We start from the raw sequence: 27,526 nt of genomic DNA on the forward strand, positions 1-27,526 counted from the left end.
GCGGGCGGTCTCCAAAAGACCGCCCGCCAGCCCAGGGAAAAACTCCCTTCCCACGAGGATGCCGGCTCGTAATCGAGCCGGCGGAGTGGGAAGGTGCGACGGGTGCTACTGCACCCGTCGCGTATTTCACTGTCTGCTATGCAGACAGTGAAATACTAGCGGGGCCCTCTTACGGGGGCCCCTGCAGTGCCCATGCCATTGGCATTGGCACTGCAGGGGCCCCCAGGGGCCCCACGACAATCCTTACCGCCATCCTGTTCCTGGCGGGCGAGCCGCCAGGAACAGGATGGCGGTAAGGATTGTCAGAATCCCCTCGGCGGCGCAGCGAGCTGCGCCGCCTTGGAGGATTCTTAGGGGCAGTGGAAAACCGGCGGGAGACCGCCGGTTTTCCCGTTCTGACCGCGGCCAAAGCGCCGCGGTCAGAATGCCCAAGGGAGCACCGCCGGCCTGTCGGCGGTGCTCCCGCCCCCGTTGGCCCTGGCGGTTCTCTACCGCCAGGGTCATAATGAGGCCCTATGTGTGTGATATACTTCATGTGCCAATAAGCAGTCACCTAATCAGCCTCAAACGTGCGCAGCCTAAAGTGAAAAGTAAACAAATTGTAATTAAAAGAAGTGAAAATCCACGCTGAGACACCAGAGAATCAGAATGAGCCATACCTGAAAATAAACCACTGGTGGGTTAAATGTGTATACCACACGGAAACCCGTGGAATAATATCAGACAGACCCCGTTCTGGTCTGGCAGTCGTAACCAGCGGTGCCTGTAGTTTACTGCGAGTCGTGCCCAATTACAGCATGCTCTGTCAAAATCGTGAATCATGAAAATAGTGCCCATGTAAAAAATAAAAAATAACAAGCATTTGCAATGCAGTTACAGCTATTGGCATTGTGGATTTATAACTGGACATTTCTTGCCATATAAGTTGCCCACCCTGCCTTATAAATTTTTTTTTCCTGCCACATAATTCCAGTGGCCCTGCATATAACTAAAGCACTTCCATTTACCTTCTTCCTCTATCTGCAGCCAAAAATAAAAATGTTGCCATTTAGCACTCTAATTTAAATCTGCCATGCTAATTCAAATAGAATACCACATTCACCATCCCTCCATCAGAGCTGCTGGCTGGCTAACACAATTCCCCCCAAAAAAGGCACAAGACAGCCAGAAGTAATGGCTGTGAGATGGGCGTGGTTAAAAGTCCACAGATTGATAACAGCAGGTTGGAAAGGGCCTGAGCGCTTGACCTAAAAGTGAACATCTGCAGATATTAAAGAACGTATTAACCGGTTTTGCCTAGCTATGCTGTGAGGCTGTACAGGTATTAGCCTGGCATTGGTGATGAAAGGCAAGTAAAATCACTCAAAAGTACTTAGGGGCATATTTATACTCTGTTTGCGCCGAATGTGCGTAAAAATTTTTGACGCACAATCGGCGCAAACCCTGCCCCATATTTATACTTTGACGTCCGACCCCGCAGGCGTCAAAATTCCACCATGTGCGTCATTTTTTGGACGGGGGAACCAGCCTTGCGTTAATTATATGCAAGGTAGGCGTTCCCTTCCAAAAAATGACTTTAAGGCCTGTGCCCCATATTTATACTCTGACGTCATTTTGACGCACAGGAGGGGGTGGGCCTTAAAAAACGACGCACAGCCTGATGGGCGCCGTTTTTTAACGCCTGGGTCAGGGCAGGCGTTAAGGGACCTGTGGGCTCGGAAGGAGCCCAGAGGTGCCCTCCCCTGCTCCCTGGGACACCCCCTGCCACCCTGGCCCACCCCAGGAGGACACCCAAGGATGGAGGGACTCATCCCAGGGAAGGAAAGGTAAGTTCGGATAAGTATTTTTTTCTGAATTTTTTTGTGGCATAGGGGGGCTTGATTTGGGCCCCCCTACATGCCACTATGCCCAATGACCATGCCCAGGGGACATAAGTCCCCTGGGCATGGCCATTGGGCAAGGGGGCATGACTCCTTCCTTTGCTAAGACAGGAGTCATGTCAATGGAGGCTGGGTATCAAAACAAATGGCGCAAATCCGGTTTGAGGCCTGAATTTTGCCTCAGACCTGACGTGCACCATTTTTTGACGCACAACCCCCATTTTCCCATACGCCGGCGCTGCCTGGTGTGAGTCATTTTTTTTGACGCACACCAGTCCGCAGCGCCGGCTAACGTCATTCCATAAATAAGGCGCCCGCATGGCGTGTTGGAATGGCGTTAGCCGGTGGTAAAATTTTTGACGCACAACTGCGTTGGCGCAGTTGTGCGTCAAAAAGTATAAATATGAGCCTTAATTTCTGTATGCATCCGTTTTGAAAAATAAATGGACAGTAAAACACAATGTTTTCTGTCTGTACTTATGTGAAAAATCAGTAGGTGGGATATATGAGCGTTAATTATGATCCTTACTATATCCTTTGGAAGTTGCTTACCAAGAGAGACCAATAGTGCGAACATGGGAACTTCTATTCTCTTCTTGTCGGTGTGCGGTCACTTGTACAACATATAGGTCCTATGAAAGCATCCCTTCACAATTCCAAACAGAAAACACCATTAATTAAAAAAAATAAAAAAAACAACTGATTTATATTCTGACGTTCTGGATATTTACAAACAAGTCCCTTCTCTTTGAGCCGATGTGAGAAGGTGTACCTAATCGGCATACAAAAAATGAAGAAACATATAAGAATGTAAGAGCGTAATATGTAAGAGCCGTGGATTTCAAGTTAAATTTGTAGTCATTGGTGTGTGTATGTAGAAGGATAAAATATATTTATTCGTTTTAATCCTCCACTGCCATCTAGTGACCAACTTAAGTACTGCTCAGTACTGCAGCCAGCTGCTCGCACTTACTATACTGCCGATCTGTTTAACTCAAGATAGGAGATAACAATATATAAGAACTGTCTTGGTGAGACATTAAGAGGAGGGGATTCATTAGAAAGAGAAGAGTAACGCCATAGAGGTTCTGCAGAGGCATATCTTTGTCAGTGAGTTTCAGGGCGAGTGACTCTAACATGTTTTTCTAACAACCACTACAGCGAACACAATTAAAACAAGCCAACGCATTTCTGGTCTCCTGCCGCCAGGGAGCACGAAGGAAAGACAAAGGAAAACAATGTGACGTAACTGGTGCTCATGCATAGCGCTCCAATATCTGATCGAGTGTGCACTGTATTAAACTTTAAAGCACCATGGCGCAAGACGGGGAGAGACAAAATAAAAAAGTAGTTTGCCACACTAAAGCATATCGGCAAAGGTGCAATCATCCATGTAACAGCGTCAGTCTACAAGGCGGTGAAAAAACTGCCCCAAAACGGGACAAATTAAAGCATTTACCACTGACATCAACGGATTTTTAAAAGGCAAGCCCAAGAACGAATGAAAGTGATGGTCGTGGTTAAACCCCACAAATAGATTACAACACGTCGGAAAGCAGAGCTTGCACGCTGCTACGCTCGACCTAAAAACCAATTCAACAAATAAATGTTCAAAGTGACCACAAGAGTAGTTACTTGTAGTGAGGACACAGCGATTGTCCGAAACTGACGTTCCACCATAGAAGATGCTGGTGCAAACAACCCGAGCCCATTAGTGATTTAACCTGGTGGGCACGTGCACCTAATGGAATCAATATAGTAAACAGACTGAAGGTGAAAGCATTTAAAGCATGCATGACGAGAAAAACGAAACAAACCAGTGCTAAATTGCAGAGATCTGTTGATAAAAAACAATGTAGTAAATGCCATACAGTAAATGATATGCATCCATAAGGAGTTATAATGCACATAAGTGGTAAAAAAAGAAAGAATTGTCAAAAAACCAATTTGAAGGGAGAGATATATGACTCAATAGAATACATTTAAAATAACACTGAAAACAAGTCTGGTATATGAAAACTCGTCAGTCTGTGTAACACGTTTCACAGATACAATAAAAAAGTACTTCACCTATATATGTCGTGTCGTATACAAAGACTGCAAAGTGTGCCAGATTGCTCATGAAAAGATATAATGGCAGTGTAACTGAGGATATTGATATGACATTTCCTGATGTATATATGTAGTCTAATGGTACAAAATGTTTGTAATATGTCTGAGTGTTTTAACCCTGCATGAAATAATGAGTAAATGCTGCCTGAGGTGAACAAAACTGAGACCCTCCAAAATACGATCCCATTCTGGTGAAATATCTGAATGGTGTTATTATTGAAAATGTGGCAAAGACCAACCAAGAATATGAAAAACACATGGACTCTAGAAAATAGTTTGAATATAACACAAATCTGAAGTATATGAGTGAAATGCCCCTTTTTTGGGGATCTCACAGGGAACATAACCTCTCCAGTTTATCGTTGAGACCTTGAGGTAAAAAAGCCTCCAATTTAGTATCCAGAACTTTTCTCTTTGAGATAAGGTTTTGTTTATATCTGTTTCAGGGTTAGGTGAAATCACCTACAGGATCAAGAAATGTAACTGAGCTATGTTGCGATCATGATCCAACCAATGTGCAAGAGTTTGTGTTTTTGTTCCTTATCATGCTTTTATGTTCAATGAACCACACTTTTATCTTCCTCTCCCCTTTGCCAACATACATTAAGCCCCATGGAAACTTATTGCCATACACTACATATTGTGTGTTACAATCTAAAAAGTGTCTTAATTTTTTTGTCCGTTTTGGGATGAACAACCATGTCCCCAACAATAACTTATTACAGAGTATGCAGTTCAGGCATCTTCCTGTCCCACAAAAACAGGTAGTTGATGTGGGTTTGGTAGATGCTTTAGATTTTTGGTGCATTGATGAGCAAAAGTAAGCTTGTGCTAGAAAAGTCCCTTGAAATCAGGCTCTGCTTTTGTTATTTTGGTTTGTAAAGATTTGGTTCAATCAATCAATCAGTCAATCAATCAATCAATCAATCATTTATACAGCAGGGCTTATCACAAAGTGGGTCTCAAGGCGCTAGCTGGGGGAACTGGGTCAGTCAAACAGCCAGGTCTTGAAGTCCTTCCTGAACTGAGCCAGCGATGGAGACTGCCTGAGGTAGAGCTGCATTGAGTTCCCTGTCTGCGCAGAGAGGTACGAGAAGGATCTTCCTCCATCCGTGCTCTTCCAGATCCTGGGGGTAGCGTGGGCCTTTTGTGTTGGTCAGAGTTGCCTCGTGGGTTCGTAGACGGAGAGGTGGTGGATGAGGTAGGCAGGTCTGATGTTGTGGAGGGCCTTGTATGCATGGGTAATGAGTTTGAAGGTAATGCGTTTGTTGACGGGCAGCCAGTGTAGGTCTCTCAGAGGGGCAGAGATGTGGCTATGGCGGGGGATGTCTAGGATCAGTGTGGCCATGGCGTTCTGTATTCTCTGGAGTCTTGATTGGAGTTTTTTGTTGATTCCGGCATACAGTGCGTTCCCGTAGTCTAGTTTACTGCTGACGAGTGCCTGGGTGACTGTTCTTTTTGCGCCAATTTGCAATCCACTTAAAGATCTTCCGGAGCAGGCAAAGGGTGCGGAAGCATGATGAGATGGCTTTGACTTGGCAGACCATGGACAGTGATGAGTCGAGAATGATGCTGAGGTTGCGGCTGTGGTCAGTCTTAGGTGCAGCTGTTCTGAGGCTACTAGGCCACCAGGAGTCATCCCATGGGGAAGTGGTGGGGCCCAGGATGAGGATCTTCGTCTTGTCCGAGTTGAGCTTGAGGCAGCTGTCCCTCATCCAGTCAGTGACTGACTTCACTTGATGGTTCTTTGGTGAGGGAAAGAATGAGTTGTGTGCCAGAGTATGAGATGATGTTGAGCCGGTGTTGTCTGACAATCTCGGGGAGTCGGGTCATGTAGATGTTGACGAGGGTGGGGCTCAGGGAGCAGCCCTGGAGAACTCCGCACCTGGTTTCCGTAGGCTGCGAAGTGAAAGGTGGGAGCCTGACTCTCTGGGTTCGGCCAGTGAGGAAGGAGTGGATCCACTAGAGGGCTTCGCCACAAATGCCGGCGTTGTATAGTCTGGTGCACAGGGTGGTGTGTGAGACGGTGTCAAAGGCAACAGATGTCATCTGTGGCTGCTAGGAGTGCAGTTTCGATGCTATGGTTGCTCCTGAATCCAGATGGGGGAGGTGGGGTTGAGGATGCGGTTGGCTTCAATAAACTCGGTGAGCTGTGTGTTGATCACTTTTTCGATTACCTTGGCTGGAAAAGGGAGCAGCAAGACTGGTCTGTAGTTTTTCAGCTCAGTTGGGTCTGCGGAAGGTTTCTTCAGGAGCGGGTTCATCTCTGCATGTTTCCAGGTGTCTGGCAAGGTAGCAGTTTCGATGGAGCGGTTGATGGTATTACATAGTTTGGGAGCAATGATGGCACTGGCTTGATTAAAGAAGTAGTGGGGGAATGGGTGTAAGGAAATGCCTCCTTGGCATGGTTGCCCCCTGACTTTTTGCCTTTGCTGATGCTATGTTTACAATTGAAAGTGTGCTGAGGCCTGCTAACCAGGCCCCAGCACCAGTGTTCTTTCCCTAACCTGTACTTTTGTATCCACAATTGGCAGACCCTGGCATCCAGATAAGTCCCTTGTAACTGGTACTTCTAGTACCAAGGGCCCTGATGCCAAGGAAGGTCTCTAAGGGCTGCAGCATGTCTTATGCCACCCTGGAGACCTCTCACTCTGCACAGACACACTGCTTGCCAGCTTGTGTGTGCTAGTGAGGACAAAACGAGTAAGTCGACATGGCACTCCCCTCAGGGTGCCATGCCAGCCTCTCACTGCCTATGCAGTATAGGTAAGACACCCCTCTAGCAGGCCTTACAGCCCTAAGGCAGGGTGCACTATACCATAGGTGAGGGTACCAGTGCATGAGCATGGTACCCCTACAGTGTCTAAATAAAACCTTAGACATTGTAAGTGCAGGGTAGCCATAAGAGTATATGGTCTGGGAGTCTGTCAAACACGAACTCCACAGCACCATAATGGCTACACTGAAAACTGGGAAGTTTGGTATCAAACTTCTCAGCACAATAAATGCACACTGATGCCAGTGTACATTTTATTGTAAAATACACCACAGAGGGCACCTTAGAGGTGCCCCCTGAAACTTAACCGACTATCTGTGTAGGCTGACTAGTTTTAGCAGCCTGCCACAAACCGAGACATGTTGCTGGCCCCATGGGGAGAGTGCCTTTGTCACTCTGAGGCCAGTAACAAAGCCTGCACTGGGTGGAGATGCTAACACCTCTCCCAGGCAGGAATTGTCACACCTGGCGGTGAGCCTCAAAGGCTCACCTCCTTTGTGCCAACCCAGCAGGACACTCCAGCTAGTGGAGTTGCCCGCCCCCTCCGGCCAGGCCCCACTTTTGGCGGCAAGGCCGGAGAAAATAATGAGAATAACAAGGAGGAGTCACTGGCCAGTCAGGACAGCCCCTAAGGTGTCCTGAGCTGAGGTGACTCTAACTTTTAGAAATCCTCCATCTTGCAGATGGAGGATTCCCCCAATAGGGGTAGGATTGTGACCCCCTCCCCTTGGGAGGAGGCACAAAGAGGGTGTACCCACCCTCAGGGCTAGTAGCCATTGGCTACTAACCCCCCAGACCTAAACACGCCCTTAAATTTAGTATTTAAGGGCTACCCTGAACCCTAGAAAATTAGATTCCTGCAACTACAAGAAGAAGGACTGCCTAGCTGAAAACCCCTGCAGAGGAAGACCAGAAGACGACTACTGCCTTGGCCCCAGAAACTCACCGGCCTGTCTCCTGCCTTCCAAAGATCCTGCTCCAGCGACGCCTTCCAAAGGGACCAGCGACCTCGACATCCTCTGAGGACTGCCCCTGCTTCGAAAAGACAAGAAACTCCCGAGGACAGCGGACCTGCTCCAAGAAAGGCTGCAACTTTGTTTCCAGCAGCTTTAAAGAACCCTGCAAGCTCCCCGCAAAAGGCGTGAGACTTGCAACACTGCACCCGGCGACCCCGACTCGGCTGGTGGAGATCCGACACCTCAGGAGGGACCCCAGGACTACTCTGATACTGTGAGTACCAAAACCTGTCCCCCCTGAGCCCCCACAGCGCCGCCTGCAGAGGGAATCCCGAGGCTTCCCCTGACCGCGACTCTTTGAACCTAAAGTCCCGACGCCTGGGAGAGACCCTGCACCCGCAGCCCCCAGGACCCGAAGGACCGGACTTTCACTGGAGAAGTGACCCCCAGGAGTCCCTCTCCCTTGCCCAAGTGGAGGTTTCCCCGAGGAACCCCCCCCTTGCCTGCCTGCAGCGCTGAAGAGATCCCGAGATCTCTCATTGACTTCCATTACAAACCCGACGCTTGTTTCGACACTGCACCCGGCCGCCCCCGCGCTGCTGAGGGTGAAATTTCTGTGTGGACTTGTGTCCCCCCCGGTGCCCTACAAAACCCCCCTGGTCTGCCCTCCGAAGACGCGGGTACTTACCTGCAAGCAGACCGGAACCGGGGCACCCCCTTCTCTCCATTCTAGCCTATGTGTTTTGGGCACCACTTGGAACTCTGCACCTGACCGGCCCTGAGCTGCTGGTGTGGTGACTTTGGGGTTGCTCTGAACCCCCAACGGTGGGCTACCTTGGACCAAGAACTGAACCCTGTAAGTGTCCTACTTACCTGGTAAAACTAACAAAAACTTACCTCCCCCAGGAACTGTGAAAATTGCACTAAGTGTCCACTTTTAAAACAGCTATTTGTCAATAACTTGAAAAGTATACATGCAATTTTGATGATTTGAAGTTCCTAAAGTACTTACCTGCAATACCTTTCGAATGAGCTATTACATGTAGAATTTGAACCTGTGGTTCTTAAAATAAACTAAGAAAAGATATTTTTCTATACAAAAACCTATTGGCTGGATTTGTCTCTGAGTGTGTGTACCTCATTTATTGTCTATGTGTATGTACAACAAATGCTTAACACTACTCCTTGGATAAGCCTACTGCTCGACCACACTACCACAAAATAGAGCATTAGTATTATCTATTTTTACCACTATTTTACCTCTAAGGGGAACCCTTGGACTCTGTGCATGCTATTCCTTACTTTGAAATAGCACATACAGAGCCAACTTCCTACATTGGTGGATCAGCGGTGGGGTACAAGACTTTGCATTTGCTGGACTACTCAGCCAATACCTGATCACACGACAAATTCCAAAATTGTCATTAGAAATTGATTTTTGCAATTTGAAAAGTTTTCTAAATTCTTAAAAGACCTGCTAGGGCCTTGTGTTAGATCCTGTTTAGCATTTCTTTTAGAGTTTAAAAGTTTGTTAAAAGTTTGAATTAGATTCTAGAACCAGTTTTAGTTTCTTAAAAAGTATTCCAACTTTTAGAAGCATAATGTCTAGCACAGATGTGAATGTGGTGGAACTCGACACCACACCTTACCTCCATCTACAGATGAGAGAGCTAAGGTCACTCTGTAAACTAAAGAAAATAGCAATGGGCCCCAAACCTACCAAAGTACAGCTCCAGGAGCTTTTGGCAGAGTTTGAAAAGGCCAACCCCTCTGAGGATGGCAACTCAGAGGATGAAGATAGTGACTTGGAGGGAAATTCCCCCCCTCCAGTCCTACTTAGGGAGAGCAGGGCTTCTCAAGCCCTGACTCCACAAATAATAGTCAGAGATGCTGGTTCCCTCACAGGAGGGACCAACAACTCTGAAATCACTGAGGATAACTCCAGTGAAGAGGACATCCAGTTAGCCAGGATGGCCAAAAGATTGGCTTTGGAAAGACAGATCCTAGCCATAGAGAGGGAAAGACAAGAGATGGGCCTAGGACCCATCAATGGTGGCAGCAACATAAATAGGGTCAGAGATTCTCCTGACATGTTGAAAATCCCCAAAGGGATTGTAACTAAATATGAAGATGGTGATGACATCACCAAATGGTTCACAGCTTTTGAGAGGGCTTGTGTAACCAGAAAAGTGAACAGATCTCACTGGGGTGCTCTCCTTTGGGAAATGTTCACAGGAAAGTGTAGGGATAGACTCCTCACACTCTCTGGACAAGATGCAGAATCTTATGACCTCATGAAGGGTACCCTGATTGAGGGCTTTGGATTCTCCACTGAGGAGTACAGGATTAGGTTCAGGGGGGCTCAAAAATCCTCGAGCCAGACCTGGGTTGACTTTGTTGACTACTCAGTGAAAACACTAGATGGTTGGATTCAAGGCAGTGGTGTAAGTAATTATGATGGGCTGTACAATTTATTTGTGAAAGAACACCTGTTAAGTAATTGTTTCAATGATAAACTGCATCAGCATCTGGTAGACCTAGGACCAATTTCTCCCCAAGAATTGGGAAAGAAGGCGGACCATTGGGTCAAGACAAGGGTGTCCAAGACTTCAACAGGGGGTGACCAAAAGAAAGGGGTCACAAAGACTCCCCAGCAGAAGGGTGATGAGACAACCAAAACTAAAAATAGTAAAGAGTCTTCTACAGGCCCCCAAAAACCTGCACAGGAGGGTGGGCCCAGAGCCTCTTCACAAAACAATGGGTACAAGGGTAAAAACTTTGATCCCAAAAAGGCCTGGTGTCATAGCTGTAAACAGCATGGACACCAAACTGGAGACAAGGCCTGTCCCAAGAAAGGTTCCACTCCAAACTCCCATCCAGGTAACACTGGTATGGCTAGTCTCCAAGTGGGATCAACAGTGTGCCCAGAGCAAATCAGGGTCCACACTGAAGCTACTCTAGTTTCTGAGGGTGGGGTGGATTTAGCCACACTAGCTGTCTGGCCGCCTAACATGCAAAAATACAGACAGCAACTCTTAATTAATGGGACTAGAATAGAGGGCCTGAGGGATACAGGTGCCAGTGTCACCATGGTGACAGAGAAACTGGTTTCCCCTGGCCAATACCTGACTGGAAAAACTTACACAGTCACCAACGCTGACAATCAGAGAAAAGTACATCCCATGGCAATGGTTACTTTAGAATGGGGAGGGGTCAATGGCCTGAAACAGGTGGTGGTCTCCTCAAATATCCCAGTGGACTGTCTGCTTGGAAATGACCTGGAGTCCTCAGCATGGGCTGAGGTAGAACTAAAAACCCATGCAGCAATGCTGGGTATCCCTGAACTGGTGTGTGTGAAAACAAGAGCACAATGCAAGGCACAGGGTGAAAAAGTAGAGCTGGAGTCTGGAAAAATGGCCCAACCTACCAAGAGAACAGGAAAGTCAGTTGGGAAACCAACTGCAACACAGCAAAAGAAAGGGAACCTCTCTTCTCAGGAAGAAGTTCTGCCCTCTGAGGGAACTGAGCCTTTGGAACTTGAACCTTATCAGGTTGAGCTCTTAGGCCCAGGGGGACCCTCAAGGGAAGAGCTGTGTAAGGGACAAGAAACCTGTCCCTCTCTTGAAGGCCTTAGGCAGCAAGCTGCTGAAGAGTCCAAGGGCAAGAAAAATGGAACACATAGGGTCTATTGGGAAGATGGGCTCCTGTACACTGAGGCCAGAGACCCCAAACCTGGTACCACTAGGAGAGTGGTAGTGCCTCAGCTGTTCAGAGAGTTCATCCTAACATTGGCCCATGACATTCCCCTTGCTGGACATTTGGGACAAACCAAGACGTGGGAGAGGTTAGTCAACCACTTCTACTGGCCCAATATGTCCAACATGGTTAAGGAGTTTTGCCTCTCCTGCCCCACCTGTCAAGCCAGTGGTAAGACAGGTGGGCATCCAAAGGCCCCCCTCATTCCACTTCCAGTGGTGGGGGTGCCCTTTGAAAGAGTGGGTGTGGACATAGTTGGTCCACTGGAACCTCCCACAGCCTCAGGAAATATGTATATCCTGGTAGTAGTGGATCATGCTACCAGGTATCCTGAAGCTATTCCCCTTAGGTCGACTACTGCCCCTGCAGTAGCCAAGGCCCTCATTGGTATCTTTACCAGAGTGGGTTTCCCTAAGGAGGTGGTGTCTGACAGAGGTACCAACTTCATGTCAGCATACCTAAAGCACATGTGGAATGAGTGTGGAGTGACTTATAAATTCACTACACCATACCATCCACAAACTAATGGCTTGGTTGAGAGATTCAACAAGACATTAAAAGGCATGATCATGGGGCTCCCAGAAAAACTCAAAAGGAGATGGGATGTCCTCCTGCCATGTCTGCTTTTCGCTTACAGGGAGGTACCACAGAAGGGAGTAGGGTTCTCACCCTTTGAACTTCTGTTTGGTCATCCTGTAAGGGGACCACTTGCCCTTGTTAAAGAAGGCTGGGAGAGACCTCTCCATGAGCCTAAACAGGACATAGTGGACTATGTACTTGGCCTTCGCTCTAGAATGGCAGAGTACATGGAAAAGGCAACCAAAAACCTTGAGGCCAGCCAACAGCTCCAGAAGTTTTGGTATGACCAAAAGGCTGCACTGGTTGAGTTCCAACCAGGGCAGAAAGTCTGGGTTCTGGAGCCTGTGGCTCCCAGGGCACTCCAGGACAAATGGAGTGGCCCTTACCCAGTACTAGAGAGGAAGAGTCAGGTCACCTACTTGGTGGACCTGGGCACAAGCAGGAGCCCCAAGAGGGTGATCCATGTAAACCGCCTTAAGCTCTTCCACGACAGGGCTGATGTCAATCTGTTGATGGTAACAGATGAGGATCAGGAGGCAGAGAGTGAACCTCTCCCTGATCTTCTGTCATCAGACCCAAAAGATGGTACAGTAGATGGAGTGATCTACTCAGACACCCTCTCTGGCCAACAGCAAGCTGATTGTAGGAGAGTCCTACAACAGTTTCCTGAGCTTTTCTCCCTAACCCCTGGTCAGACACACCTGTGTACCCATGATGTGGACACAGGAGACAGCATGCCTGTCAAGAACAAAATCTTTAGACAGTCTGACCATGTTAAGGAAAGCATCAAGGTGGAAGTCCACAAGATGCTGGAATTGGGAGTCATTGAGCGCTCTGACAGCCCCTGGGCTAGCCCAGTGGTCTTAGTCCCCAAACCTCACACCACAGATGGAAAGAAAGAGATGAGGTTTTGTGTGGACTACAGAGGGCTCAATTCTGTCACCAAGACAGATGCTCATCCAATTCCAAGAGCTGATGAGCTCATTGATAAATTAGGTGCTGCCAAATTTCTAAGTACCTTTGACTTGACAGCAGGGTACTGGCAAATAAAAATGGCACCTGGAGCAAAAGAAAAGACAGCATTCTCCACACCTGATGGGCATTATCAGTTTACTGTTATGCCCTTTGGTTTAAAGAATGCCCCTGCCACCTTCCAAAGGTTGGTGAATCAAGTCCTTGCTGGCTTGGAGTCCTTTAGCACAGCTTATCTTGATGATATTGCTGTCTTTAGCTCCACCTGGCAGGATCACCTGGTCCACCTGAGGAAGGTTTTGAAGGCTCTGCAATCTGCAGGCCTCTCTATCAAGGCATCCAAATGCCAGATAGGGCAGGGAACTGTGGTTTACTTGGGACACCTTGTAGGTGGAGGCCAAGTTCAGCCACTCCAACCCAAGATCCAGACTATTCTGGACTGGGTAGCTCCAAAAACCCAGACTCAAGTCAGGGCATTCCTTGGCTTGACTGGGTATTACAGGAGGTTTGTGAAGGGATATGGATCCATTGTGACAGCCCTCACTGAACTCACCTCCAAGAAAATGCCCAAGAAAGTAAACTGGACTGTGGAATGCCAACAGGCCTTTGACACCCTGAAACAGGCAATGTGCTCAGCACCAGTTCTCAAAGCTCCAGATTATTCTAAGCAGTTCATTGTGCAGACTGATGCCTCTGAACATGGGATAGGGGCAGTTTTGTCCCAAACCAATGATGATGGCCTTGACCAACCTGTTGCTTTCATTAGCAGGAGGTTACTCCCCAGGGAGCAGCGTTGGAGTGCCATTGAGAGGGAGGCCTTTGCTGTGGTTTGGTCCCTGAAGAAGCTGAGACCATACCTCTTTGGGACTCACTTCCTAGTTCAAACTGACCACAGACCTCTCAAATGGCTGATGCAAATGAAAGGTGAAAATCCTAAACTGTTGAGGTGGTCCATCTCCCTACAGGGAATGGACTTTATAGTGGAACACAGACCTGGGACTGCCCATGCCAATGCAGATGGCCTTTCCAGGTTCTTCCACTTAGAAAATGAAGACTCTCTTGGGAAAGGTTAGTCTCATCCTCTTTCGTTTGGGGGGGGGTTGTGTAAGGAAATGCCTCCTTGGCATGGTTGCCCCCTGACTTTTTGCCTTTGCTGATGCTATGTTTACAATTGAAAGTGTGCTGAGGCCTGCTAACCAGGCCCCAGCACCAGTGTTCTTTCCCTAACCTGTACTTTTGTATCCACAATTGGCAGACCCTGGCATCCAGATAAGTCCCTTGTAACTGGTACTTCTAGTACCAAGGGCCCTGATGCCAAGGAAGGTCTCTAAGGGCTGCAGCATGTCTTATGCCACCCTGGAGACCTCTCACTCTGCACAGACACACTGCTTGCCAGCTTGTGTGTGCTAGTGAGGACAAAACGAGTAAGTCGACATGGCACTCCCCTCAGGGTGCCATGCCAGCCTCTCACTGCCTATGCAGTATAGGTAAGACACCCCTCTAGCAGGCCTTACAGCCCTAAGGCAGGGTGCACTATACCATAGGTGAGGGTACCAGTGCATGAGCATGGTACCCCTACAGTGTCTAAATAAAACCTTAGACATTGTAAGTGCAGGGTAGCCATAAGAGTATATGGTCTGGGAGTCTGTCAAACACGAACTCCACAGCACCATAATGGCTACACTGAAAACTGGGAAGTTTGGTATCAAACTTCTCAGCACAATAAATGCACACTGATGCCAGTGTACATTTTATTGTAAAATACACCACAGAGGGCACCTTAGAGGTGCCCCCTGAAACTTAACCGACTATCTGTGTAGGCTGACTAGTTTTAGCAGCCTGCCACAAACCGAGACATGTTGCTGGCCCCATGGGGAGAGTGCCTTTGTCACTCTGAGGCCAGTAACAAAGCCTGCACTGGGTGGAGATGCTAACACCTCTCCCAGGCAGGAATTGTCACACCTGGCGGTGAGCCTCAAAGGCTCACCTCCTTTGTGCCAACCCAGCAGGACACTCCAGCTAGTGGAGTTGCCCGCCCCCTCCGGCCAGGCCCCACTTTTGGCGGCAAGGCCGGAGAAAATAATGAGAATAACAAGGAGGAGTCACTGGCCAGTCAGGACAGCCCCTAAGGTGTCCTGAGCTGAGGTGACTCTAACTTTTAGAAATCCTCCATCTTGCAGATGGAGGATTCCCCCAATAGGGTTAGGATTGTGACCCCCTCCCCTTGGGAGGAGGCACAAAGAGGGTGTACCCACCCTCAGGGCTAGTAGCCATTGGCTACTAACCCCCCAGACCTAAACACGCCCTTAAATTTAGTATTTAAGGGCTACCCTGAACCCTAGAAAATTAGATTCCTGCAACTACAAGAAGAAGGACTGCCTAGCTGAAAACCCCTGCAGAGGAAGACCAGAAGACGACTACTGCCTTGGCCCCAGAAACTCACCGGCCTGTCTCCTGCCTTCCAAAGATCCTGCTCCAGCGACGCCTTCCAAAGGGACCAGCGACCTCGACATCCTCTGAGGACTGCCCCTGCTTCGAAAAGACAAGAAACTCCCGAGGACAGCGGACCTGCTCCAAGAAAGGCTGCAACTTTGTTTCCAGCAGCTTTAAAGAACCCTGCAAGCTCCCCGCAAAAGGCGTGAGACTTGCAACACTGCACCCGGCGACCCCGACTCGGCTGGTGGAGATCCGACACCTCAGGAGGGACCCCAGGACTACTCTGATACTGTGAGTACCAAAACCTGTCCCCCCTGAGCCCCCACAGCGCCGCCTGCAGAGGGAATCCCGAGGCTTCCCCTGACCGCGACTCTTTGAACCTAAAGTCCCGACGCCTGGGAGAGACCCTGCACCCGCAGCCCCCAGGACCCGAAGGACCGGACTTTCACTGGAGAAGTGACCCCCAGGAGTCCCTCTCCCTTGCCCAAGTGGAGGTTTCCCCGAGGAACCCCCCCCTTGCCTGCCTGCAGCGCTGAAGAGATCCCGAGATCTCTCATTGACTTCCATTACAAACCCGACGCTTGTTTCGACACTGCACCCGGCCGCCCCCGCGCTGCTGAGGGTGAAATTTCTGTGTGGACTTGTGTCCCCCCCGGTGCCCTACAAAACCCCCCTGGTCTGCCCTCCGAAGACGCGGGTACTTACCTGCAAGCAGACCGGAACCGGGGCACCCCCTTCTCTCCATTCTAGCCTATGTGTTTTGGGCACCACTTGGAACTCTGCACCTGACCGGCCCTGAGCTGCTGGTGTGGTGACTTTGGGGTTGCTCTGAACCCCCAACGGTGGGCTACCTTGGACCAAGAACTGAACCCTGTAAGTGTCCTACTTACCTGGTAAAACTAACAAAAACTTACCTCCCCCAGGAACTGTGAAAATTGCACTAAGTGTCCACTTTTAAAACAGCTATTTGTCAATAACTTGAAAAGTATACATGCAATTTTGATGATTTGAAGTTCCTAAAGTACTTACCTGCAATACCTTTCGAATGAGCTATTACATGTAGAATTTGAACCTGTGGTTCTTAAAATAAACTAAGAAAAGATATTTTTCTATACAAAAACCTATTGGCTGGATTTGTCTCTGAGTGTGTGTACCTCATTTATTGTCTATGTGTATGTACAACAAATGCTTAACACTACTCCTTGGATAAGCCTACTGCTCGACCACACTACCACAAAATAGAGCATTAGTATTATCTATTTTTACCACTATTTTACCTCTAAGGGGAACCCTTGGACTCTGTGCATGCTATTCCTTACTTTGAAATAGCACATACAGAGCCAACTTCCTACAATGGGTCCAGGGTGCCTTCTGGGGTGAGGAGGGTCCAGAGCTCCACGATCGGTTGGTGATAAGCATCCATGTGGTGCTGATGGGTGGGCCTTTGCTTGCAAATCCTTTGTAGATGTCCTGAATTTTCTGATGGAAGAAGGTGGCAAGGCTGTTGCAGAGGTCTTGGGAGGGTGGGATGTCTGTGGTGTCCATGTCAGGTTTTGTGAATTCCTTGACTATGGTGAAAAGTTCCTTGCTGTTGTGCACATTGGTGTTGATTCTCTTCTGAACGTCTTTGAAGGCTTTGTGGTCTGTTGAGAATCTAGATACAACAACTGGACGTGCAGGTTTCTCTACTATTAATTTCTGTAGCAAACGTGTGCAGTCCATCTCTTTCACTTGATGTAGTGTAAAGTTCGGGCTATCCTCTTTGCATAAACTGTGTTTTATATGCCTCTATGGTTTGAGTACAGACCTCATAATCTGAAGTGATTCTTCTGATGCAAAGGGATTGTGAAAAAGGTAAGTGACATTTTAATGACTGGTAGAAAACTATGGAAAAGTCATGAATTGTTCTAATCTGTACGTTTTCTGTATACACTTGTTGCCAGCCTATTAGATGACAAATTCAGTTGGACATCCAAAAATATAATGTTGTCGTTACTGATCGTGTGTGTGAATTGTGTCGTGGGATTCTTTTTACTTAGTTCTTCAGTGCTCTTTTCCAGCATGTTTTGGGGCATTTCCAGATGAGGATGATAGCACTGATGTATCTAAGATAAACCATTGGACTTTCTTGCCACATCTGTGTGGAATACATGTACTGGTTTTCAAATTTGGCCATCAAAATATGAGCTTTAGCTCCTGAAAAGCCCATGCTGGTCCCATTCTTTTGCAAATAAAAAACACCATCCCAAGAGAAATATCTCTGATACAAACAAAAATGGAGTAGTACCAATATGAAAATCTTATTTGCGCAGATGTTGTCTTGTTAAACTAGTGCTCATGCCACAGCCCATATGCCCTCATGTGGTATTAAGGTGTATAATGCTGCCACATCAATAAAGCATAGGCACCATGTGTTGGGTTCATTGATTGGGATTTTAAATAGATGGTTCAAGAAATATGTTGTATCCTGGACATAGGATTTCCAATTCTATACAAATGGTTGGAGTAACCTGTCCAAACACTTTTCCAATGGTTCATGCAAGGAACTGCATCCCAGCACAATCGGTTTGAAGGGAGGATCAGAGCACTTTTATGAATTTTTGGCAACATGTAAAGTTTGGGTCTGTGGGAAAAAGTAGTGGACAGGAAACTTTTAGGCACATATTTATGCTTTTTGACGCAAACCAGCGCCAGCGCTGGTTTGCGCCAAAACATTTACCGCCAGCTAACGGCATTCCTACGCACCAGGAGGGCACCTTGTTTAAGGATTGACGTTAGCCGGCGCTGCGGGCTGGTCAGAGTAAAAAATAATTACTCAAACCAGGCAGCACCGGCGTAGGGGAAAATGGGGGTTGTGCATCAAAAAATGGTGCAAGTCAGGTTTGAGTCAAAAATCATGGCTCAAACCGGACTTGTGCCATTTTTTGACGCAAAACCCTTATTGAAATGACTCCTGTCTTAGCAAAGACAGGAGTCATGCCCCCTTGCCCAATGGCCATGCCCAGGGGACTTCTGTCCCCTGGGCATGGCCATTGGGCACAGTGGCATGTAGGGGGGGCCCAAATTAGGCCCCCCTATGCCCCTTTAAAAAAACAAAAAAAATACTTACCTCAACTTACCTGCACTTACCTGGGATGGGTCCCCCCATCCATGGGTGTCCTCCAGGGGTGGGCGAGGGTGGCAGGGGGTGACCCTGGGGGCAGGGAAGGGCGCCTCTGGACTTCTTTCATGGTCGGAGACCATGGAAGTGAGCCCACAGGTCCCTTAACGCCTGCCCTCACCCAGGCGTTAAAAAAATGGCGCACATCAGGCTGTGCATCATTTTTTAAGGCCCGCCCCCTCCTGTGCGTCAAAATGACACAGGAGTATAAATAAGGCGCACAGACAAAGTCATTTTATGAGTGGGAACGCCTACCTTGCATGTCATTAACGCAAGGCGGTTTCCCGCATCCAAAAAATTACGCATGCAGATGAATTTTGATGTCCGCGGAGTTGGGCGTCATAGTATAAATATGGTGCACGGTTTGCGCCGAATGTGCGTCAAACTTTTTGCCGCACAATCGCCACAAACGGAGTATAAATATGCCCCTTAGTGTTATCACTAATCCAGTCGTAGGGTGATGTCTTGTCCAGAATTTGCTTGGGTGAGAAGGACTGGACCTGCATCTGTAGAATCCAGGGCCCTAGAGTCACTCCAAGGGCTAGTTGGCAGGCCTCATGTCTTGAGCCTCAGGGGCAAAAGGCTCCAGCAACCTTGAACCCAACACCTGGACTTTGCTATCCGTGAGTCTACCCTGCTAAGTCTACCGTGCCACCCCGGTCTTGGACCCTTGGGCCTAAGGTGTTCTGCCAGTCTCTGTGGATCTAGAGAAGCTGACGCATCTTCACTGCTGTGCAAGCAACCCCGAGCAGAACTGATGCATCACCACCATTGCATGGGTCTTTCCCTTCACAAAGAGCCGCATCGCAAGTCTCATCAGAGCAGTCACTGTGCAATGCATCCTCAGCACAGGCCCTCGCATCCCTAGCTGATGGTAGCCTTGACGATGATGCCGTACTCCACATCACTGCCTCACACCTCCTCAGAACCGATGTATCGCCCCGGCTTTGTGCTGAATCTTCGACACCAGACTTCAAATTGCAAGCCCTGTCGATGGGATCCTGGACGATGACACATGCCCTCCCACCACAGCCTCACCTCATCTCTAAACAGACTCTTGGTTTAGCTGCGCAACACATCTTCGACATGGATTCTCGCAACGCTCTGCAACAACAGGATTTAGGATACTTTGTTCAGCGCGCATAGCCCGTGCTCCATCGTGGTCAGCCTGAACTTGTGATTTTGTCCTGGTCCAGCACAACCAGATATCCAGAGTTGGCACTTTGTACTTTTTGAGGCTATTTTTACTAAAATCTTCAAAATTGAATATTTTCGGTTCTATTGACTTAAGTTTTTGTCATTTGGTCCTGTTTTATTTATTAAAAGTAACACTGTTTTTCTAATCTGACCCTTTTTGTGTGGTATTTTCACTTTATTACTGTTTGTGTTGCACAAACACTTTACACATTCTCTCTGAATTTAGCCTGACTGCTCTGTGCCAAGCTACCAGGGGTTGAGGACAGGTGAATTTGGGGTTTGCTTGTGCCTTACCCTGAGAAGGAATGTGGTTGATTCTTGACAAGGGCTCATACCTCAGTCAACTAGTAACCCAATTTCTCACAAACACGTAAAGCATCATAATATGCTCCAACACCTACCTCATCTCCAAACGTGATTCAACACCCATTCCTCTGACCTGTGTAACAGTAGCCCAATCTTAATTTTCCAGAGAAGTTTGCTACTGGAAGAAACACAACTACCTAAAATCACCTCAATTCATACATTACAGTCATGAGATTGATATTAATGATCCAAACATTCCTTTCTCCTTTCACACAAAAAGGTTTTTAACATACAATTCTCTAAGAGGTACTCGAAGGTAGGCAATGTCAGAAGTAAAACTTGCCAGAAATAAAAAAACTAAATAATAATGAATCCTCTGTTTATTTTTTTAATATGATCTATCTCGAGGGGGCTCAGTGTAAAGCAACGTGCTGCTCTTCAGATTCAGATTCCCTGAACAATAATGAGCTTGATCAAATAAAGTACATAACATTCAACTACGGCAACGGTGAATCCAATCACAAAAATGGATTTCTGCCACACATAATATAATCAGTTCAAATAAAAGAGATGATATCTGATAAAATGAAAGCCTAATACTTGGGCTAACAGTAGATTAATCAAAGACCACCTAAGAACAGAACATCTGTGGTGATGTGGGACAGAGAATGGGGAAGCAAGATTGGGCATTTGCCAATCCTGTTTCCGATAGTCTGAAACCACAGTGGTGATGACAAAGAGACGAGGCAAGGAGCAAGGGCCTATAACAATACTGAGGTTATGTTGGTCCAAACTGTCTTTATCAGCAAAATACCTTGCATGAATTAACATCAGTAAAGACTTCAATGAGAATACAGCTGTTTAAAAAATAGCTTACCACTCACAGAAACAAGGATTTGAAGGGGCGATCACAAGCCCACTGCAGCATGCTTCCATTCCCAACTGGTAGACCAATGCTTTTAATTATATCATATCATATTATTACTATATCATATAATTTACTGTAATACAATGTATACTGACGTCTACTGGAGCTGCCAGTGTGACTTTAATGCAGGTTATCCCTAAAGGACAGGTTCACTCAGTTTTAAGGTTGTGTATCTGAATACACTGCGTCTGGCTTGTCCATTTCATGCCCTTGCATATTAAAAAGACATTTGCAAACCATTAATTAATGCTCCGAGCTCTCCAACTGTAACAGATATATTTAAAACAACGGCATAGGAAACTATTTTTCAGACACATCACTTTTGAGAATTGCTGTATACCGGAATTCACAGAGGAAGAGATTCCGCTAAAATATTCCACAATGTTTCCTGCTTTTTTGTTTACTATGGCAGGGTAACGAGGAGATCTATGTATGTGAACAAGTGTCATTTATTGTCCCGATTACTGATCATGGATTGGATAGATGAAGGGATCACTGAAGTTGAAGTTTACAAAGAAAAAATGTGAACGATTTCTATAGCTAAATTGTAAGTGAAGAGGTAAATGGAGGAAGGTTTTCTTATTTTCGCCCTTCATTTCAACCAGTGAATTTATACACTTTCATTCAAGATGACCACACAAAATTAATATGCTCGCCATGGTCACTTTGAATGTACTAATAATCTGTGATAAAAAAACGATGTGATGATCTTCTAAGCATGCACAATTTTATTTTAGTAATCTATATGGTAGCGCAATCAATTCTTAAAAACAAAATGTTACGTTATATTTTTTTAATGGGAAACTAGACAAAATATTTTTACTAGAGGTGAGCGAGCAGAACTCCAATTTGTAATCAACTCCTTATTAAGACATGGCAAATTGAATTCTTCTTTGGTGGAGCTTTGAAAGCGCATCCATGAGCTACAAGATATTACTAAAAAACGTCCATTGGCATTTAAGTCATAGAAGACTTCACTCATCATCTGGAACATCATATCAGAATACACGGGCTTATCAAAGTTTGTCTTCAACAATGCAACCAACATCATAGCTGCAGCAGTTACTTTTCTCCTGGTGAGTCATTGCAATAATAGTGTGTCACTTACATCAATCATTTCATCTGAATTGGCAGAAATCCAATTTTTACAATGCAGTTTGGAGGCAAGAACCATCTTCAAAGCCAACGTGGCCAGTAGGACTACAGACCAAACCAAGGGACTCAAAAATAGGAGACTCAGAAAGAAACCTCTGCCAAAGCTATTTAGTTCTGCTATTGCTTCTACTTAGGGATGCACACTTCATCTTTTCTTATGGACAAAACTAAATACCATCTGAGAAGACAAAGCGCAGAGCTTTCGCCAATTGGAAGAGACAGTCACAGAGTGCTCATTCCACTATGTTTTCCTTTTCTTTACTTCTACTCGTTTATCATCCTAAAAAGAGAGTTCGAGTCACAATGGGCAGAGTGGAGGAACCAAATGTTGCCTGTACAGAATAACTCAACTAGATGGGATAAAATACAGTTTTCATTGAAATTTTCAAATTACAGAAGTACAAGAGAGAGAGAAATGGTACACAAATAATTATATACCACCCAAAGACAAACAACCTCATCAGTGATATACATCTTCGCATACTTCAGCTGAACACTCGGAAAAGAACACAACATTTACAAAAGGACCACCACCCCCCAAAGAAAGCCCTTTTACGAACATCTCTGAAAGGGCCACCAGATACTTGTAAACATCATACTCATTGCATCACAGCCTGAAAGGTGCTCATTCTTGAGCTAGTAACTTGTATCACTGCCACCCAGGCCTTCCCTTTCATCCTCTGCTTTGATTTCCAATCCTAAACACTTACCCTTTTCCCCAACCAATATAGCCTTCTTAGCCCAAAGTGTATAAGATATATTCAGCTGACAAAGTTCTGACACTCTTTTAACTGTCTCTTTTAAGACAGTCTTGGCACCAACTTTAATACCTTCCACCGCAATAGCATTTAAAGAATATACCTGCTTCTATCTATCTCAATCCACGGCCATAAGCTTAGAGATACAGATCCTTTTTCTATAATTCCAGGACAAACCCGGGTCTAAAAGATCTAAATCATTGTTGAAGGACATCTATGGAGATGCACCAAAGTATTTTATTGCCAGAATCTTTGATTTGTCAATGTTAACCTTTGGGGTGCCAACAAAATTACTGCCCATTCAAAACTTCATATTTGTCCCCAATTCGCTGTTTCTATTATTCAGAAGTTTCACAACTTTGCCTCGATCGTAATATGTGTAACTTTTAGTAGACCTTATCTCTGGCGCCCTACTCGGTAGTAGTAGAGGACACACTTCTAAAGTGTGGACACTAATTTTGATACCAGGTACCAGTTTCTATCTGATGAGCCATTATAGGTTTTTGTTGCCAACGTGTTTTATTTTGTTTTTAGAAGTGGTGAGCTGAAGTCCCATCTCCTCATTCCTGTGACCTGCTGTGATCTTGTAAATTACCTGCAATTGTGATTGTGAAGTCACAATCGCAAGTACAAATAGATTTCATAGAATGTAAAAACGAAGAAGGAAAAGACACGTTTTCTTAGCATATTGAGCAGAAAATAATGTGCTCATTTCATTTGGCTGAATCTAAGGGACGTTTTAGAGGTTGCACGCTCGAGGATTGTGTATATGGGCTAAGTAACAAGAGCCTTCTGTTTTCGTTTGAGTTCCCCAAAACTCACCTGAAACTTGTCATTGAACACCATAATAAGGATTTCAAACGGCTGCTCCTTCTTGAATGGCATCTGGTAAGTAATCTCCTCGCGGCCCCACCGCTCCTGCTGCAAAGTATTACAGACTATGCAGCCTGATCTTTTGAATCGGGGGTTGAAGTGAAAGGCCACATCAGCACGAGGTTGTATGCTGCTCCCACACTGGAAGTCCACTTGGAACCTGGAAACCGGTTACACCCAAAAATATATCTTTAGTCAAAAAATACTTCATAAAAGACTTTTCTATTGTAGTCAGAGGAAAGTGTAATTTCATGCAAATTTTCTTGTTGATTATGATTATAAATCAGACAGCTTTACATAACCAAATGCCACAATTTGATTATCTCCATGGGTTTTATAGCTATTACCTGACACGAAGCCTCTTTAAATAATCATCTCAGGTATCGCTCTGCCTTCTTTATCTAACTGCTGTCTGTGAATGTCACAGAGTTTCAGTTAAGAACTGGAGCCTTCACATAGTTCTATGAATGTGCTTGCACTGGGAGTCATGCTGCTGGAGAAGATAGCTTTAGATGTATTCACTTTCTTGTGCTGAAGGCAGAATATGGACAGAAATAAAGGTCCTACTATCTTCTGCTTTAATTTCTGATAAAATAAGTCCCTGAAAATGCATTTGTGTCATATATACAAAGTTGTCTCAGTTTGCAAAAATGTTGTATTCTGATGGATACTTCAAACCGCAGATTGCTAACCTTTAAAATGTCCCTAGGAGTCAGACTGAATCCATAACGTTCTTCAGCATAGCCAAATACACCAGTTGGTGGCATTGTGCAGCTCCACGTTGAGCCCCCTCCGCCCTGGAAATGATGTCTAGAGCTGCATTCAAGTACCACCCAGGGGCGCTGCTGTCAGTTTCTTTTATTACATGCCTTCATACACGGATCTAGAGCTAGCTTCTAACTTCTCTCGTCAGTTGACAAGTTTTTCCTCAGAAATGTTCTCTCCAGTGTGCAAGAGAACATGTCCCCCCCTTAATACTGCAGGGTTTATACCTTGTAGGGACTGTTGCAAACAGATGTCTATAATAGATCTCTACAAGGTGTGTCACTGGTGTTTGGGCTTAGGCTACAACTCCAAGTTGTACGAGAAGAGTGCCCTAATGCCCCTAAAATTGATCCAGGAGTGAATAGTCAAAGCTGTACATTACAGAGCACTGCAGGAAGATGCTTAAGATGCGATCCCTCTTGAAGTCAACGATGGAGATCGGTTCTCCCTCTTGGAGCTGACCCTCCTCAACAGGTTGTTCTTGTGGTTCAAAAAGGAACATAAGAATTTAAAGCAGGCCTCGTTCCAGCCTCGCCACTCTCTCTCTGAGAAGTTTAGAGGACATAAAGGTGTCCCTCGGTTTGCTCCTGGTGCACTGCCAAGGAACCGATTCTGCAGCTGATCCTGATACACTCTCAATTTCCTGGGTCATCAGCAATGCCATGGCAGGGTGAAGCAATTAAGGAAGCTATGCTTCGAATCATTGGCACCATGCTGCACACCTTTTCTCTTTGGGCCCCATGGATCTGCAGATTCCACCAGTTACCGTCGGCAGGTACTGCTTCAGCACAGTCTGTGCCTCTCAAACCTGTTTCATGTTCAGGTCAGACTATGGAGCCAACCCCACCTGCATCAATCAGCCTTAGATGATGATCGGGATGAACCTCCCCCACAATATGACAATCGCAAGTTTTGTTTGGATCTGCCAGGGGATTGGACACTTCCCCTGACAAGCGGCTGGATTCTACCCCGACACCCTCCACTGAAAGTCAGCCACACTCATAGTCATCAGACAAGCAGCTGAAGTTCTGGAATTACAATTACCTTCTGTTGACTGAATGTTCTCAGTGAAGTTTTACAACCTGGACAAGCCTTGTCCAGGCTGTAAGACTTCTATTGCTTTTCAATGAAGCCCTGACCAACATCCTCAGGGCTACTTGGGCTAAACTCTCTTCTTGGCTCCTGTTGCATGACAACACAGACCCACTCCAGCTGACCCTGCCTTCTGGAAGCAACACCCCACTCCTGAGTGTGGAGGTTCAGGTATCTACTAGCATGGTTAATTCTAAATCTTTCCTTACTACCTTCCCCCCCAGACAGAAAGCAAACATAATTGAGGCGTTCACAAAGAGTATGTTTTCCTTGACTAGCCCTGGCCTTATGTCAATCAACACCAGCTAGTTACTGGGTACTGTCATGCTTTATGTGATTTAGTTGCAGATAACTTGCCAGTAGTTTCAGTAGAATTCCTTGCTAACTTGGCACTGACTATTCAGGATATCCATGAAGCAGACAAACATGTCAGGTCTGCACATGACCGACTGTTCCAGCAGAACGTCGGAGTGAACTAGAGTGGTGCTGTGGCACCACCCATGGATTAGATCCACTGGGCTTTAAGTCGACGACCAAGCATTGCTGATAGATAGGTCTTTTGACAGCTCTCGCCCCTTTGGAGAGAAGGCCGACACTGCCATTGAGCATTTTAAAGAAAGCAGAGCTACTGCCTGCTCCCTTGGTCTCGCCACACCCACAAGACTGTATCCCCAACAATTTTGCCCCTTTTGGGGAATCATTATGGTTTCACTTGCAGACAACGCCAAGGGCCCTTCCTCAACAAAAGGCACCCTAGCTATGTAGGAGCTAGGATAGGGGATGCAGAAGTGTCCACACTCACAGGTACAACAAACTTTAAATTCCACCGGTAGCAAATGCCACGCTGTTTTAGTTTGCCCTTAGTACCACAAGACCACCCAGTGAGTGGATGAATCAGTGATTTTCTCCATGGGTGACTTACCACAACTTCCGAGAGGTGGGCCCTACCGGTAGTCCAACGGGACTACGCTCTGCCAATGCTTTCTGTACCATCCCCTCTTCCGCCTACATTGGAGTGGCTTTCGGAGGTACATTTGTCCATATTGTTGCATTAAACTCTATTTCTTTTGCCAAAAGGAGCCATAGAGAGAGTCCTGACCTCGGAGTTCTGAACTTGATGTTACTCCTGTTATTTCCTAGTGCTGAAAAAGGGCAGAGGCCTCTGTCTTATTTTAGATCTTTGACTTCTCAACTTCTTCCTGCAAATGGACAAACTCAAGATGCTCACACTGGCCCAAGTTCTATCTGCCCTGCATCCAGGAGACTGCATGGTAGCGTTGTACCTGTAGGATGCCTACTTCCATGTTCCTGTGCCACAGGCCCACAGGTGTATGTAGTTCCAGGTGGGCCTCTTTCATCTTCACTAGTGCCACTTCCAGATGACCTCAACCTCATTTCATAGTGGTTCACTTTCAATGTGCTAAAGTCAGACTTGACACATTTGCAGAGGCTCCCTTTCATCTAAGCCATCCCGGCTACTGTGCATTTTTTTTTTACCTTACCTCCTATCAATGAGTTATGGACATTCAGGTTATGATCCTGACGTTTCACCCTCAGTTGTTGTCTCAGTGAAGGTGTCTCTGAGATTCTGTAGCCTTCCTACATCCTGCTTATTGACCATGCAAGGTGGCATATGTATGCTCTGAAGTAGGATCTGATGTTTCAGTGGGCCCAGAACCAAAAGAACCTCTCTGATTCCATCCAGGCTTCAGAGGAGATTGCAAAAGATATGCAGTGGGGACTGCTCAACCACAACTGGACCATCGGCAGACCCCTTTTCAAAGCCAACCTATAGCTGGCAGTGGTGACAGATGCATCACTGCTG

General features: G+C 46.4%; 1 protein-coding gene across 1 annotated transcript in view; it reads right to left on the minus strand.

Annotated features, from left to right (window-relative positions):
- LGALS8 (galectin 8) overlaps positions 1-27,526 on the minus strand; it is a 225,922-nt gene that overhangs the window by 150,935 nt on the left and 47,461 nt on the right. The window contains exon 4 of the mRNA XM_069234484.1: positions 23,794-24,004. Within this exon, the coding sequence (XP_069090585.1) occupies positions 23,794-24,004 (211 nt within the window). The remainder of the gene's footprint in view (positions 1-23,793; positions 24,005-27,526) is intronic.

Source organism: Pleurodeles waltl, chromosome 5 (assembly GCF_031143425.1).
Source record: "Pleurodeles waltl isolate 20211129_DDA chromosome 5, aPleWal1.hap1.20221129, whole genome shotgun sequence".
In the NCBI taxonomy this organism is placed as follows: domain Eukaryota; kingdom Metazoa; phylum Chordata; class Amphibia; order Caudata; family Salamandridae; genus Pleurodeles; species Pleurodeles waltl.